The sequence below is a fragment of the Cebidichthys violaceus genome, unplaced genomic scaffold (assembly GCF_023349555.1).
Source record: "Cebidichthys violaceus isolate CVI_PGR_0920_01 unplaced genomic scaffold, fCebVio1.0.p SCAF_17, whole genome shotgun sequence".
NCBI lineage: Eukaryota > Metazoa > Chordata > Actinopteri > Perciformes > Stichaeidae > Cebidichthys > Cebidichthys violaceus.
This window is the reverse complement of record NW_027176340.1, coordinates 9,760,423-9,778,114: the sequence shown is the minus strand read 5'-3', so window position 1 is coordinate 9,778,114 and position 17,692 is coordinate 9,760,423. Positions and strand designations below refer to the sequence as shown.

General features: G+C 40.8%; 1 protein-coding gene across 1 annotated transcript; it reads right to left on the bottom strand.

Annotated features, from left to right (window-relative positions):
* Window positions 1–6: 6 nt before the first annotated feature.
* On the bottom strand, window positions 7–9,751 carry nudt3b (nudix (nucleoside diphosphate linked moiety X)-type motif 3b). Its single transcript, XM_068712537.1, has 5 exons — window positions 9,469–9,751; window positions 7,968–8,078; window positions 5,119–5,163; window positions 4,932–5,016; window positions 7–3,259 (listed from the first exon to the last, which is right to left on the bottom strand). The coding sequence occupies exons 1-5, from the start codon at window positions 9,565–9,567 to the stop codon at window positions 3,063–3,065; spliced, it is 537 nt and encodes a 178-aa protein (XP_068568638.1). The 5' UTR covers window positions 9,568–9,751; the 3' UTR covers window positions 7–3,062.
* Between the last annotated feature and the right edge of the window lie 7,941 nt (window positions 9,752–17,692).

The following is a 17,692-nucleotide window of genomic DNA, read 5'->3' as shown; positions in this document are numbered from 1 at the left end:
ACCCGTCACCCGCATCCAACCCCCGACAGTGAATGAAATCATCGCCAATTACTCAGTTTTAGATTTGCCTTTTTAAGCCATATACAGATTCAAGCCCTTGACGTCCGTTTGCACATTTCAATGAAGACTCAGAAAAGGTTCTCGTCAACACAAACTCTTTTGAAGTGCCGGGTGGTTTGTCGTAAAGCAAGACTTTGGCCACCACGCCTTTCTGGTACACAGCAATAAAACCAAAGTCTCAACCTGTTGTGGAGGAGACTTTAGACTCCTTCCACACACACTTTCATTCAGAGAGCTTTTTAATGGAGGGATAATAAAGGAGTCCGTCTGAAGCCTGATTTCCGGGAGAAAGGACCATGAATAAAAGACAAGCACCGCCGTCACCGCAGAGACACTGTCTGCCCCTTCTCTAGGTCCGCCTTTGCTCCACCAGATGTCACTTCTCAGTGTTGTTTCCCATGAAGGCTTTTTTTTCCTTTTGAATAAGTTTCTGGACAACTGAATAACACTATAGTTTTCTGCCAATACTTAAAAGTTAAATGTGCATCCCATCATTTTAACCAAGAACAATTTTACTTATTTTGTTGGCATTCAAAAGAAATACAGCTCCCATGAGTCTTAGCGCTAGGTGGACAATCCAAACCTAATCAGAGCTGTTGTTTTTGAGAGCTGGCAAAGTAATCACTTATGTATCTGTATTAAAAAAAGCACTCAAAGTTTACTTCCGATAAATTATACTCCATCTTTAAAGCTGCCATCATCAATGTTTCTATACAAACAGTGGATCACATGACTTCTGTTTGTTACTTGAAGTCATGAACCTGCAAAGTATTATCAACTGACGGGGCTATTTAGTATCTTTCAGCTCAACGTTGATGTTTTAGTTCAACAACTGCTCTCAAAGCAGAAAAACAGCTGTTAAGAAGCCTGGTATTTACCTCAGGAATTGGTGGAGACCAAAACCGAGATAAAAGAGGTTTGAATATTGGACTAACGTTTATCAGATGGACACAAACGCAACAAAATGAAAGCCAACGTTGCTCTTTAAATGCCAGATGTGTAAATAAGCAACTGTTTTTGCCATATAGACCTAAATGACTGATTCATGTTTGCTACTGCAGATTTAAATATGGACAGAAAACCACAGTATCATGTGAAAGTTTCTGAGAAAGAACAATGAAAGAAACCCTCTATGGGAAATACTCTGACTGAACAGTGAAACAGCTGCTGGCTTGAAAAGAAACATCAGGTCTGCTTTACTTCTACTAATTAGTGGTTTGGAAACTCAGACTATCACTAAGTCAAAGAACAGTAATCCCTTACTGTTGCAAGGGTTTTTTATGTCGAAAATCAGAACTTTGAGAATATTCGATTATAAATTGGCTCCTCACTCTCACCAACAACCACAGCCACGTTCCTCGTCCTTTAGCCTCACATCTACTGTAATCTATCCCAACAGCTCCAACGCCACGACTTCCATCCGTTCTTCCAGCCTCAGTTGAAATGACATGTCGGACTCACAGATGAGTAAGAGGTGCTTTTTGTCATTTGTACTCTCCCCTTTGATCTATACAGAAATAAACAATTTACAATAAAAACCTCTAACATGCTATCTACAGCGCCTCCAGTTTCACAGTATTGAGCCAGCTGCCTCACGCCACATCGAGGCCCAGTGACGCAGCTCGGCTAAAGAGACTTTTGCCAGACATTAGAGAGAAAAAAAAAAAACATAAGAAAAAAAAGTATCCAAAAGCATTTTACATGTTAAAAACAAGGTCTCAAACTGTACAAGGCTTGTTTGTTCGGCACCAGCATTATAGATTTGATTACTTTCGATGTCAAGCAGGTGTTTTTAAGTGTTTTTGGGGGATGTAGATTAAATAATAAAAGGGATAATAAAAGGGTAAAAAAAAAGAAATGACCACGAGTGCCCACTAAAGTCACCTGTGCCGTTACGAGCAGTGTAAACAATTGCTTTTTAACCAAACTGAATGTGAGGAGTAAAACATGGAAATGGGTTTTTAATAACTTAAGTGATATGTGCTGCATTTTGAAATTCAAAAGTCCATGAAGTTGAAATCTACTGCCCTCTCAGTATGTGGAGGAAGACTTCGTAGTTAGTCAAAGAAAAGCAGTTAAACAAAAAAAAAGGGATTAAAAAGGAGGTAAAGACACTGAGGACAAAAAAAAGGTGGTTCATTTTACATTGTATGTTGACATTCCTTCACCCTCTTTACCGTGTAGACTACGCTCTGTTGGAGAGTGAAACCTGTAGTGCTTGGCTAGCTTCCCCAAATAAGAGAAACACACTTGACACTTGAAATTTGAAAAACTAGTGAGGGGCCACATCCTTCTGATCAGAGAGACATCAATAACACGATAAGGAACAAAATGAAGAGAATCCAAAAAGACCTTACCACAAGTCTGTTTGCACAGCCAGGTCACCCGAGCGAGCGAGACACAACATAACAGTGCTCATGCAAGACAAGTCACTTCCCACAATTCTGTTCATTCCGATACAGACAACATTTCCTATCCTTATTAAACGGGGGAAGGAGTACACTAATGGGCACATTCATTCACAACAAAAAAAATATCTGAAAGAAAAATGGAGGAGACTTTAAAAAAGACCACCAAAAGCCTTCCGCTTAAGCACTAAGTATACACTTTTACATTACAACAGTAAAAAGTAGTTCTTGCATTCAATAAACACCACGCTAAGGGCGCGTTAAGGGGAGAGAGTGAGGGGGCGGGGCATTTCATGCAGTTGTCAGTAAAAAGAAAACAAAAAACAAATATGGGTCAAGAATTACATTTACATTTACAAAGTGTTTCAGACTATTCACCCAACACTTGTCATCAAGTCTGTGCCACAGTTCTGACACAAAGTAGTTGGCAAGGCAAACCATGTAATTGAGACAGAAGAAGAAGAGAAAAAGAACAAAGAGAAGAGGAGAAGAGAAGAGAGAAAAAGAACAAAGAGAAGAGGAGAGAAAAAATGACACGAGTAAGAGCGCAAGTGGTGAAGAAAGCTCCTGGAGGTGTCAGAGTTAGGATTTTAGTTATCTGATACCCGAGACGGAGCTCTGATTGATGCTGTAGGTTGGGGAGAGATCCCCGCTTATCGTGGCCACCAAAGGTGTTCCGTTACTGGTCAGGCAGCTCTCCCGGAGAGCCTCAAAGTAGGTGGCCTGCACAGGCTTGTGACACTGCAACACTCTTATGGCATCGTCTATTTTGAACCATTCCCTTTTCCTCCCTGTTGGACAGAACAAACGCCATTGTTGGAACAAGTTAAGACATGTGAGACACAACACAGGGGGAAAAAACACAAACAATTACTAATTATCAGTACTGTGCACAGCGTTCAAATTAAAATCAGGAGGGCAGGAACAAAGCTGCTGTAATAATCCCCCCCCCCCCAACCAACCAACGTACAGTAAAATCCCTAAAGCCTGGGAAAGAAAAACAAAGCTACAGACAGCATGTGACTGCTGGAGAACTTTGTCCATATCATCACCTTGTTAAAATAATCGCCTACGTCATTTTTTGACAAAAATTGTTTTTTTACTTCGATCAACTCCTTATGATAGTGCCCACCTCTGGTAAAATCGCCTACATCCTCAGTTTAACAGATCATGCGATTCTACACCTTTAGTATAATGGCCTATGTCAAGAGTGAGACTTAGGCCATTTTATTTTGCCTAAGTCAAAAGACAATGTGACTTAGGCAATTGTACGAGCTTGTCAAGATGGCGGCTGCTTCAAGGAGGAGAAAAATCTACCAAGCCACTGAAGTTATTTCCATGATTCAAAGCTCATCCCCTGTTGGTAAGTGATGAGGTTTACTATAATATAAGCTAGGCTATAAATACGGCATAGTTATTTAGTCTTTTTAGTGAGCATTTTAGTCAGCAAAATAGCTAGCTAAATGAAGCTACCTAAAGCTAGCTTAATGATGTGCATGGACTAAGCTATTTTGCTTAGATATTTTGGACCAAGAGTGGAAAGTGGAATTCCAGTTTTTGTCTCATTTTTTCCACATTACAAGATTTAATTAAGAGAGATTTGAATACTGTATTACAATCTAACAGCTTGAAATGATTTGTATAACTAATTACAAAGGATGTACTTTTTTTAATGTTTTGTTTTAAATGTATTTAATCAGAATGTCACTTGAACATAATATTAGTAATCATATCACCATTTGACTGGTAATATAGTATGCCTGTTGTGCAGTGTCTGCACACAATGCAATGAATGTTTTTCAGAATGATCACCCATTTGTGACTGTATACCTCAAAGAGTTAAAATGTTTTTCCTCTTTGGTAGGAGATGCGCTAAACAATTCAGACACTGATCAGGCCTCATCCGATGAAAATGACATTGAGAGCGTTGTTGAAGAAATGAAGCAGCATGTACCAGGCCAAGACTGTGTTTCAGATGGAGCGGACATGACCTTAAACACTCCTGTTGATGTTGTTGAAGATGCCAAGCAGACACATTGAGTGTCATCGCTTCTTTGACAATTTGCCACAATAGGCATCAGTCAAGAACCCAGCAAAGTAGAGCTGGAAGGAGAAGTGAGGAGATGCACATGCCTCCTCAGCATTATGTTAAGTTAGTGAGTTTGTTATGCTTTATTGTTGAGAGAATTAAAGGTGTTAAATTGCTTAAGTCACACAGGCATGTTAAAAAATTTGCCTACGTCATTTTTTTTTTCTCATGTTACAAAAATGACATACATTGTTATTCGTATGTTAATAGTGATATGTTGTCATAACCTTGTTGAGTAAAATAATAAAAAAATATCATATATTGAACATATGGCTCAGTTTTTTGTGTTTCCTGAAAAACTTGAAAAAATGACTTAGGCGATTATTTTAACAAGGTGACGATATGATCCCTAGTAAACAACTGCAGGGCTTTACCAATGTTGACCGAGTCCTCCCAGTCCTCCAGCAACTCTGTTACGATAAGAACATAGACGTAGGTTCTGTGTTTCCTCTCTTGGTTCTGTAGGGGGAGAGAAAATATAATATATTCATCCACAAAACATGCGTCATGGTCACAGTTGCAAAACACACACAAAAAAAGTCAACGGCAAACAACCCTCACCTCAAAAACTCCAACTAAGCGACCTAAAGTCCCCTTCACACCAGCCTGTAGAATAAAGGAGTTATTAAATTGGGGAGTAAATACATATAGCAGCATACAGTTACAATGGACAACTCAGACCTGTACAATTAAATCTAACAGCCTAGCAGTCAACATTACATGTTGTAACCTTTGTTGTGTCATTTCTAAATTGTTTGTGTTGCAGTGGATTACATTACATCATAAGATTGTTTTTATCCCCTTCTAATTCCTGGGTTAAAGTCAAACATATTCAAAATCAGTGACTTTATTGGAAGCCATGTCTTATATGTACCGATTCCTCCTCCATTAATTTCACACTTCAGTGCAATGAGGTCTAATTTAGCCAACAGTTAGTAATAGGTCATACAAACGAGTCCGACAGTCTACGTTCTGTAAACAGACATTTAAAGTCACATCAACTTAGTTGGAAAGTTGTTTTTTAAAAACTATTTCTTAACTATACAAGCGTGACAACGAACGATTATTTTCATTATTGATTTAATCTGACATTAATTTTCTTGATTAAAGAAGCGCTAGAAGCAAAGCAAGTCAACAAAGCAAGAAGAAGCTCTGACAACAACAACAACAACAACAACAACAACAACCACACACGGAGAGTCTTTCACTGTCTGCTCAGGTCAACATCACTCCACTATATCTTTGCAAATAGTTGTTTTCTGCTATAATAATGTTCAGAATATTCAATACAGCTTCTTTAACGAACAAATCCTTTGGTCTACAAAAATGTTAAACGGTGATAAATGCTCATCACCATCTCCTGGATCCCAAGCTGCACATATCGTTTTGTCCAACAAGCAGTGAAAACCCCAAATATGTTTGATTACAATTGTAAAAACAGAAAATCAGCTAATTGACACATCTGAGGAGTTAGGCATTGTTCCCCACTGCAAGAAAAACTTTGCCATTCGAGCAATTGTTGCGGTTCTAATTTCTACAGCTGCAAAATACATGTAAACACCTCTGTTCCGCTATCACTTACTGTCACATACTGATGGCTTCTCTACAAGATGTTTTGAGTACCATAAAGATCAAGTATAAAGGTCACAAACAAACAGAACAGCCACTTTGCTGAGATTTACCGTTTCTCTTCCTGTGACCCTTCACACCCCAGCCATGCAAATGTCACAACCAATCCTAGAAAGCGGATGACTTGTTTGTTACCTTTAAACATAACAACAACGAGAACAAAATAATCTCCAAGCTAGATCTCAACTCCCAGAGGTGGACAGCAGGTCAGGTTTAGATACAGAGCCAAGCCACTTGCTGACATCTTTGCCTCTTCTTCTTCTTCAGGTTCCAGTTTCAGTCTATAAATAAATGTTGACTGCACTCACGACACCGTGGACTCAGAATTGGACTCTTCAAGATCGTATGTGAAAGAACAGGCCCACCACTAGAAACCCCGAAGTCATGCCAGGGATTGAGTAATAGGCCAAAAGTCAACCTGTGTGTCTACGAGATGGAAAATGTCTCCCAACTCAAGCATTCATGTAACTGAAGACTACTGGCCATCGTCTTGGAAGAGCGGATGCATAGCTGTGTTACAAGTTATGCAATAATGTCCTGTGTCTTCAACTATCGAGCACAAGCCCAGGTTGTGAACGGTCAGACAGACCAAATGAACTCTCTGTAATCTTTTAACCTGCTGCTAACTGGCGAGAGTTCAAACCAATAAGCAAAAGCAATCACTCATATGGTCATCAGAATAAGCTCGCCAGGATTAGGATATGTCCTGTTACACCACAGTCCAATAAGAAGCTTAGGAAGCCACAAGACATGGCAATGCATGGAGTACCACTGAAAGTCATCTCAAAACGGTCAGAATCCTTTTAGCACTTTTTTTGACAAACATCAGTAGTGATGCCACATTGCTTTTGAACCCTCTGGAAATGTATTGGCAAGCTGCAGCGTCCTGCAACCGTCAAAAACTAGCAAACAGCGAGGAGCCAGGATAAGGGATGATATCAGCATCCATCACATAGAGAATAGGCTCTATATGGTCAGTGACACATGCCAAGAGCCGACAGCCGGGTGAGATTCAGTGTCTTCAGCGCCCCGTCACCATTCTGATCAAAATGCCCAAGCGATGAACACGAGGTACAAAAGGGCAATACCTGATTTAAGGGGCGGACGTTAGAGGCACAAGCAGTATTATTGATTTCCATTGAGCTGTAGGATTGTTTACTAATTGCTCCCTATCCTCATAAATACACACACAGAAATAGACACATTTTGCCCTTCAAACTGCCTTTTGTAACAAGGTATATGTGGTAGAAAACTGTCTAAATAATAAAGTATGAAAGCGGATTGTTTTCCTTGGCTTGCTGTATTTGTGGGTTTGGATAGTGCTGCAGTGCAACCGCTGGGCAGCCAGTGTTCAATCTCAGTGTGACCTCCTTTGACACCCAAACACTGCTTTGTAACATGATGCTATGATACAGCTTACATGTTGCTAGGCTCTGTCTCTCTGTTCATGCAAACAGGATGACTGCACGGACAAAATGGGTTTCGAGAGTGAGGTATTAGGCCCAGTGTTAAATGCAGACATGATTGAATAGATGGAACACAATACATCTTATGAGCTTCAACTCAAACTAATTTGCCACGCTGCAAATGGAAATCCATTCTCAGAACAATATTCCTGGCTATGAACCAAGTTCAGAGAGGAATATTTTACATTCATGTTTCAGACACATGGGTCAAGTAAAGTGCACAGTCTAAATAAGAACTGCATTAGAAAAAGAAAAGGGGCACAATATAGGCTTAATTTAGATATTATAACTATGAAAAACAGTTAAAGAACCAACCTCTTCACACACTTCTCGAGCTGCAGCAACGCTGGGCTCCTCCTCGGGCTCCATTCCCCCTCCAGGAACTATCCACTTATCAGGATGTCGACTACTGCTCACCAACAGCACCTGCGAAACATCCCATACAAACCTGGTTAGGCATTACAGCCTTTGATAATTGTGTTAAATGGTTTGTGTTCACATTAAACAAGTGTTGCTGCTCAAGTAAGATTATTCTGTGTTCATAGTATTCACAAGAAGAGCCAAACTCCAACATCTGACACAATAACTACCAGTCAGTTATGACACTGACAGTTATCAAGGCTATCTGAAATCAGCTGGGGCCAAGTTATCCAGCTGGATATTGTTGTTTTGGTTTTCAATAGCTAATGTATGAGTCACTAACTTTGCTTTTTTTTCTGCAATAGTATGGTGAGTTCATGGTGTCAACAATATGTTCTGAGAAAAGCTAAGGCTTGGCTCACTGTCTCTGGTAAAGGTTTCCATCTATGTGCAGAACAGACTATTGTGTTTCCTGTAATCGGCCCATTTTCACAATCTGGCCTCTACTTTTACCGGAATGAGGAATTAAGTCTCTGATCAATCTGCCTTCCTAGTAATAATGTTTCAACTACAAAGACATCTTTGTGCGTGTTGTTGACTGGACATCAGCTTCCCAACAATCGCCTCTGATCTCAAATAACCCTATAAAGTACTACTTTGAGTGGTTTTTCGTGGGTAGCGAGTGACATATAAACAGTTATGGTAACTACGTGGTGACATTTGTACAAAACGAAACAGGTTTTGAGTTTGTCATTAAGCAGGGTGGCTGTTCCAAAATCGTATTACTATTATGGATTGTATGTCATATAGTCAACTACGTAACATAATCAGTGAAGCAAAAGACAACCGGGCTTCGCGACCAGTGTTGTCTGTTGGTTAAAGCTAGCACAGCTAATAGTTACATCAGTCCCATGTTTGGCTATCAATACCAGTTGCATTAACGCTAACCCAGTTAACACTAACAGTTACTTAGCTCACCAAATCATCTGTAACAGGAGCAGGTACATATCTTAGCTTGTCACTTTGTAAAGCTAAACAATGATTTCTACCGGTCTCCTTATGATAAAGTCACCGCTCATCACAGCCCGGGCTGTGGTCGCTGGCTGAGAGCCGGCTGCCCACAGCAGCAACACGCCTAGTTAGCAGGCTAGCGTTAGCATTACCGTGCTGCTAACAGGTTGAGTCCAAGTAACGCTGTGTATAAAAACCCGAGATTGGTATATGCACAGCTAAAGAGGCTTACATAACATTGTAGGTGAGTGAAAAACTCAAAACTAATGTTTGATACACAACGACAGAAGACAATACAAGAGGTTAAGATACGAGTGAGTCATCATTTCTAGCTGGCATAAAACCACAGCTGTATTGACAAATACAACGTTACCGATTCACAGACAGAGTAGCCACAATGCTAATGTTAGCTTGGCCCGCTAGATAGCGACATCACCGGACTCACCTCCTCCTCGGTCTCGCTCCTGAAACACAGGCAGGCGGCCCGCTTCTTGTAGCCATCCCCGTCGTACGTCCGGGTTTGGTTTGACTTTAGCTTCATCATCTTAAAGAGCACAAAAGTTCAAAAGTACAGCTAAGTTTACCACGTATAAAGATGATGGTTGTAGACGCAAAGTCCTCCTCCGGGGAACCTCGGCGTTTTACTTAAAAGAAATAACTTCTTCTTCGCTTCATTTTCACAAACCTGGGCACATCTACGGCACGGTCGCCATTACAAGGAGCCGCTACGCCCACGACGTAATAGGCATTTTAACAGCTCGGGGAGCGTAAGAAAACTACTCATCGGGCGTTGAAGAATCGCAGCAACGGAGAGGAGGGGAGAACGCAACACCACGCTCTGACTGGAGTGAGCCGGTGAAGGAAGCTGGCACTTTTGGCTCCAACGAGCTTCTCACGGCCACTTGTTTGAGGCAGATATAATTAAGTAAGATTGTAGTCTACAGCCTTAATCGAGGAATTATAATGCAACGCTATTAGTGTAGTGTACCGTTAAAAATTTAAAATTATTGATTAATACTGGTTTGAGTAATCATTTTCAGCACCGCAGGTAATGGACAGCGCCTACATATGTTCTTCAATACTGATCCAACAACGTGTATTAAAAATGTTTATCTCACATCTGAGTTCACCCTTGTCACATAACTGAACTGAAACATACTGTTGTTTAATCTATAATAATAATACCTTTTATTTGTGTAGCGCTTTAAAAAGTACTCAAAGGTATGTTATGTATGTATGTATGTAAAAACAGAAAAAATTAAAGCAATAACAATATAAACAAGGCAACTTTTTAAACATTTAAACAGATAATTGAAAGTTTTACTTTTTCCTATATGACAGCAAACTGAATATCTGTGGATTTTGACGTTCGTCGGGTAAAACAACAATGTGAATATAGCGCCTTGCAATTGAGCATATTTTCTGACATTTTATAGGTGTAACAATACATGGATTTGTTGAGAAAACAACCAGTTGATTTATCAATCAGCAATATAATTGTTAGATGAAACAGCCACAAACTAGCATCGCTGCTTGAATGCTTTTAATAGCTCTGTAGCCACGTTTTAAAATTTGTGTCCATTCTTGCATGTTTTTGCTGACATACTTGAGCTTGCATGTGTTTTGTTTGCAGAGTGCAAGTTATGGTGTCATATTGATATAAAGTGGAGGTAATTGTAGGCTAGATCTGACTCGTACTGCAGGCCTACGTTTTTCCTCTTTGCTTTTATTTGTGGCGAATCTCTTTTAAATGTGATAATGTCACATTCTGGAATGTCAGGCAACTTTGTGTAGACACCTCAATTGAGCTGCTAAAACATACATTGGACATTCTCTGCTAACTTGCATACTTGCAACATATTTTTTTTTTCAAAAGAGTGCTTTATTTAAGGAAGACAGTTGGTTTCTATTATGTATTATGTTACTGTTGTTTTGTTATTCTAACCACATTATAATGAAACTGGACTGACCAGATTTCCAACTATGAGAATAATATTTACTAATGGATGAATGATGATTTTAAGTTACGAGTAGGTTTTGGTAGACACCTCAAGTGTGCAGCTAATTTACATTTAAACTGGCCAATCTCTACACAATTGCATATTTAATACACTCTTTTTTACTGCTTTATTTAGAGAATATAGGTTTTATTTTGTATTGTTCAATCTTTTCATATTTTTGAAGTTAATCTCACCAGATTTTAATGAAACTGGAATTGCTTCCAGATTTCCAATGATGAGAATCTTAACTAATGGATTAAAGATTATGAAAACATTTTCACTCTTCAAAGTTCATAAGAACATGAATTTTAAAAAGTTGGTAAGATGATGATTTTTAGTTATGGAGCAAAGTCTGTAAATTTGGGTCGACACCTCAAATGTGCAGCTTGTGTTTTTTATTCTGTTTTTGTTTAAAACTAATTATTTTTTTCTCAACAGACATGAGTGACATTTTCGACAATGGATGGGCACAGAAAACAAAAAAGCCCAAATACCTCTCCTACATATGCTCAAGACACTGTACAGTTGTGTTTAGCCTGTTTCTGATGCAGGGGGGCTCTGGAATTGCCAGTCGGCAGAAGATCTTATCTTCACTAGACACTGCTCCACTGCTAACCTCTCTGTCACTCCCCTCCAACTCTCTGACCACTATTTCATGTCCTACTCCCTCTCCCTATCCTCTCCCCCATCACTTCCTCCACCTACCCACATGGTTTCTACCCGGAGTCATCTCCACTCCCTCTCCCCTGCTGATCTTTCCTCTTCTGTTACCTCTGCTCTCCCTGACCCTGAATCCTTCTCTCTCCTATCCCCTGATACTGCTACTGATCTTCTCCTCTCCAACCTTATTTCTTCTTTGGACAAACTCTGTCCCTTCACCTCCAGGCCTGCACTGCCAACCCCACCTGCCCCATGGCTGTCGGACTCAGTGCGTACTAATAGACGGAGCCTAAGAGAGGCTGAGCGTAAATGGAGAAAAGGCAAACTCCCGGAGGACCTTCTTAACTTCCAAGCTCTTCTTTCCACTTTTTCCTCCTCTCTATCTACTGCTAAAGTTGCGTTCTTCTGCTCTAAAATCCTAACCTCTGGTTCCAATCCTAAAAAACTCTTTGAAACTTTCACTTCACTCCTCCAACCCCCACCCCCCTCTCCTACTTCCTCCCATCTCCCTGATGATTTTGCCAACTTCTTTGACAAGAAGGTAAACGATATCAGATCCTCCTTCTCTCAGCCCCCCTCTCCCTGTCCACTCTCTCCCTCCCTCTCTCAGTGTCCTTGTCCACCCTCTCCCTCTCCACCCTGTCCAGCCCTGCCCCCACAGCTCTCCCTCCCATCTCCATGCCCCATCTTACCCTATCTGGCTCCCCTCTCCCCTAACGAGGTCCTCAACCTTGTTACATCTAACCGCCCCACCACGTGCTCCCTTGACCCGATCCCTTCCCCTCTTCTTCAGTCTATTGCGACTGAACTCCTTCCTTTCCTCACCCACCTCATCAACACAACACTCTTGTTTCAGGATGCTTTCCCACGGCCTTCAAGACCGCCAGAGTCACCCCCTTCTGAAGAAACCATCGCTCGACCCCTCTGATGTCAAGAACTTCAGAACGGTTTCTCTTCTACCCTTTCTATCCAAAACACTTGAACATGCTGTCTTTAACCAAATGTCTTCCTATCTCCACCAGAACAGCCTTTTGGACCCCCACCAGTCCGGGTTCAAAGTGGGTCACTCGACAGAGACAGCCCTCCTTGCGGTGACAGAGTCGCTTCACGCCGCGAGAGCTAACTCTCTCTCCTCTGTCCTGATTCTCCTGGACCAGTCTGCGGCGTTTGACACTGTGAACCATCAGATCCTCCTCTCCACCCTCGAGGGGATGGGTGTCTCAGGCTCTGCACTCTCCCTCTTTGCATCCTACCTGACAGGTCGATCCTACCAGGTGACCTGGAGGGGGGCCGTGTCGGAACCACGCATGCTGACTACGGGGGTTCCGCAAGGTTCAGTCCTGGGCCCCCTTCTCTTCTCGCTCTACACAACATCTCTGGGTTCTGTTCGCTCGCATGACTTCTCCTACCATTGTTATGCCGATGACACCCAGCTGGTCTTGTCATTTCCCCCCGGTGACACCCAAGTGGAGACACGCATCGCTGTGTGCTTGGCTGACATCTCGAAGTGGATGACGACACACCACCTCAAGCTTAACCTAGACAAAACCGAGCTCTGTTCCTCCCGGGGAAGGGTTGCCCGCACCGGGACCTGTCCATCACCATTGATGATACCGTGGTGACGCTGACTCGGACTGCGAGGAATCTGGGTGTGACACCTGGATGACCAACTGTCATTCTCAGCAAACATTTCATCCGTTACACGCTCCTGCAGATTCCTGCTCTACAACATCAGGAGGATTCGCCCCTTCCTCACTGACGAGACGACGCAGGTGCTCATCCAGGCTCTTGTCATCTCCCGCCTGGACTACTGCAACTCTCTACTCGCCGGAGCCCCGGCGTCGGCCATCAGACCTCTGGAGCTTGTCCAGAAAGCTGCAGCTCGCCTGGTGTTCAATTGCGCCAAGTTCTCCCACACAACTTCCTTTCTCCGTTCTCTACACTGGCTCCCTGTAAGAGCGCGCATCCAGTTTAAGACTCTGGTGCTAGCCTACAGGGCAGTGAAAGGAACAGCTCCTTCCTATCTCCAGGCCCTACACCCCCGCCCGATCACTTCGCTCTGCTGCCTCGGGGCGATTGGTTGAAATTGTAATGATTTCAAACTATGAGAAGAATATTTACTAATGGATGAAAGAGTTTGAAAACATTTCACTCTTCAAAGTTGGTAAGATGATGATTTTACAAAGCAAATCCTGTAAGTTTGGGTCGACACCTCAAGTGTGCTGCTACAATACACTCACACTTGACAATCTCTACTAAGGTAACACCTTTATTTTTCAAAATAGTTTTTCAATTATATAGTAGGGATGGTTTTATTTTGTAATTTCTGTTTTATGTCATTATTATTCCCAACAGATTTGACTGAGACTGGATTTACTTCCATATTTCCAACTAGGAGGAGAATCAGTACTACTGGATGAAGGATTTTGAAAATATTTGCCTCATCAAATTTTGTAAGATGATAATTTGTGATTATAGAGCAAAGTCTGTAAGTTTGGGTGGACACCTCAAGTGTGCAGCTACAATATACTCACACTTGACAATCTCTACTCAGTTGCACTTTTGCAACACACTTTTTTCCCCAAATAATGCTTAGTGTTAAGAATAATATTGTTTTTTTATTATGTTTTTGTACTATGTATTTAAATTACTGTTAAGTTAGTGGTAGAAATAGCTGCAGAGAAATAGAGGGAACTTCTGGAGCTGCTGCCAAGAAATGTGGTCTCTCCGATGTTGCTTTCAGACACTCACAAACACAACTATTAAAAAGCCTATAAAATTTGTTATTTGTTGCTTTAGAAATATTGACTATCAGACAAATAACCACTGGCAAAAACAACTAACCCAGGACCAAGAGCAAAAGAGAAGTTTTGCGAAGGACTTGTTCTTGAGAGCTCAGAGGACTAAAGAAAGTTCCGTCACAAGTTTGTCGATGAACTTGGTCTTTACTCACTGCCTTCAGTAATGGCAACAGAAATAGACGTGGATAAGGACTCCTCCGTGTCAGTCAAAATAATTTCTCTGGGAGTATCACCAGAGATTTAAGGGGGAAAAATTCCGACCAGGACTAATACTCCACATCAAAAAATATGGGTTCAGTTCAGCTGATTTGGATAACAAGCAAAGCTGTTGCTGCAAACCGGTAATGCATTAGAAACAATTCATATTTCAGAAATATTTGATTCATCACCTCTTCAGTCTCCACAGTCCAATTTACACACACTACAAATTGTCAGCATAATCTGTTCTGACACAAAGCCATAATTATTTATTCTGTTCTCATGGTGGCTTCATTGCTCGTATTATTTTCATTTTATTGCTTCTTTCACGCTCCTTTTTTTCTGTTGAAGTCCCATTGCTTTTACTACTGCAACAATCCAATTTCCCACCAGGGATCAATACAATTTCCTCTCATCTTATTTACTTATAGTCCCTCTGAAGTTTCTCCCAACAGATACTGACATTTGAAGTGCATCTTACCTTCCTCTGACAGCATCTCAGATGGCCCTTTAATAAAGCAAATCCCAGCTTTCCCCATCCAAAAACTGTTTACTGAGAAATCATCTTTTCAAATAAAAGCACCACGAACTGTTCTTCGAATGTGTACAGATTATCTTATTATATATACCATGTAATTTTAAAGACGCACACACACACACACACACACACACACACACACACACACACACACACACACACACATGTATATATACAGTATATATATATATGTATGTGTGTTATATAAATAATATTCTAGTATTATAAGTAGATATGTAGGCCTAGAATTAGGGAAATTACATCCTTTGTCATGTACAAACGAGGTTAACGCAATATAAAAACACATTGGACATATTGTATTGGACATAATCATGGCTCTGCAGGTGTTCATGATATTGTGTCCACCAACCCCCTGTGTGCAGCTTAGTTGCTGATACATCCTGTTAAAATCTTTTTAGGGTGCAATCAAATTAGTTGAACGTGTTGTGGCAGGCCAGCTGTGAGCAGTACATATGCAGCATAACCTTTTAAATATTTAAACAGTTAAACTTCAGTAACTATAGAAATAGTATTTTTTGAAGCAGAGGTCAGGGTTCAAGATACTGGGATAAGAGGGCAGTGAAAGCAAAATACAGGTTTAACAATCTTCTTGGACATGAAACAAAGAAACAAAGACACATGTACTCAAACTCACTGTAAATGTATTTTGAGATTTCATTTGTTCAGGCTAAGTCGATGGGGATACATTTATTATTATTTCTTTTCAAGATTCAGATCTAATCCAACCCCAGTTTTAACTTTTTTTTACTATCTGCAGTTGCTACGGCAACCCATTCTCTTTTGCAGTCTCTGGTGAACCATTCACACGGAGGAGCAGAGACACAGTCCCTGTCATGTCCAAAAGAGGGCGCTCACGTCTTTCAGTAGATATATACAGAAGGCCTACCGGTCTGGTTTTAAAAAGGTGTGCCACTCAATTGTTAAAATGTTTGAGATTTATTTATAAAATAATTGACAGTCTATATGAAATCTCTCATTTAAATGTGTCATCTTCTACCTCTGTTTAAAGGGCTGTTTTATTTTCCAATTTGAATTGGGGGTCTAAGTTTAATGTTGTATGTTGTTGGAAAGCATTCCCACACCCATTTGTGATTTTGAGAATTATTTATGAAATTGACTTGACATGACATCCATATCAGCTTATGTACAGCCTGCTAACATGTGCTTGGTGAAAGTGGCTGCCACTCCATCATTGGAGGGTGGGATATTTTGAGGAGCGGCCGGCAAGGCAAGACCTTTTGCTGGCACAGGTACCATTTGTGTCAGAGCCGTTATTGTGACTCCTACTGCTTTTAGGGAAAACCTGTCCTGCGTAACATTGAAGTGTTAGGATTGGGCAGATGACCCTGCTCGCAGAGTTACAGGTCATCTGATTAGTTTATGTCTTACGCCCTGACCAATGGGCCTATCCCAAGACTGACATTAGGCTTCAGAGGGCTGTGTGCAGAGAGAGTGGTGTTGTGGTAGTACTTGCCCACACTCTTACATTCAGCTTTATATTGAAACAGATATAAGGGACATGATCCATGTGTGGCCAGTGGGTATGAACAGGCGCTAAATAAATAAACAGTTGCCATATAATTTAGAGGAAACCACTCATCAAGCTAGTGAGACCAGCTACTGTAGTTTAGCCTTTAAGCTTTTACAATATAGACATAAAGCTGGCTCAAGCTGCTGAGTATCTGCTGTTTTATGGCGATTCACAGAAGGTACATTAGTTCAGGGTTAGAGAACAGTGTTGCATGTCAGACGGCTCGGCCATTTTATGACGGCACAGCCAGATACCCACTGTGGGACCTACTGGTTGGTCAAAACACCATTTAACATTAATACTGTGCTTCCTCGAGAATGCTCGCCCAACTTCTGGCACATTTCACGATAAATAAATAAAACTGGCATGATATGACATCCAACTTATGCCAGAAGTGTTTCGCTACTCCTGGACCAGAAATTCTGCCTGGCACAAGGAAACGAGAGTCTAACAAAAAGTTATGTTTTTGTTATCTTTTTGTTCTAGTAACTCTGCCATTGCAAGCTGCATCATGAGGAGCTCTTCTTTTTTTCAAACAGGCTAATTATAGTGTTTACTAAGGGGGCATTTGTACCCTGATAGCTAATGGAACTATCTGACAATGCTAATGGTCCCGTATATAATTTTAAATCGCTACCTGTTTTCTCTTTCTCTCTCTGTTTCTTTATTTTCATCTCCTGTTTATTTTAGTCTTTTATCTTTCTCGTAGGTATGTGACGTCCAGGATGTCTCATTTATTTTGTTAATGAAGATTGAAAAGAAATAATGAAAACTGACAAAGCTTATGTTAGCTTACTATTGTATGACCCGATTAGAGTGAGTAAACGCTACAAACTGAAAAGCATAGATATTTCTCCATGTATAAATTAAATCAATGCCTACACATTTACAAAGAATTAGAAGTTTAGTGTATCGTTTGC

What these genes read in the sequence shown, in the direction of transcription:
- nudt3b (XM_068712537.1), bottom strand. Translation starts at nt 9,567, where the DNA reads ATGATGAAGCTAAAGTCAAACCAAACCCGGACGTACGACGGGGATGGC. An exon ending in GGAGCGAGACCGAGGAGGAG is followed by an intron (nt 8,079 to 9,468) that starts GTGAGTCCGGTG and finishes GATGTTTCGCAG; the next exon opens with GTGCTGTTGGTGAGCAGTAG. An exon ending in GCTTAGTTGGAGTTTTTGAG is followed by an intron (nt 5,017 to 5,118) that starts GTGAGGGTTGTT and finishes CTCCCCCTACAG; the next exon opens with AACCAAGAGAGGAAACACAG.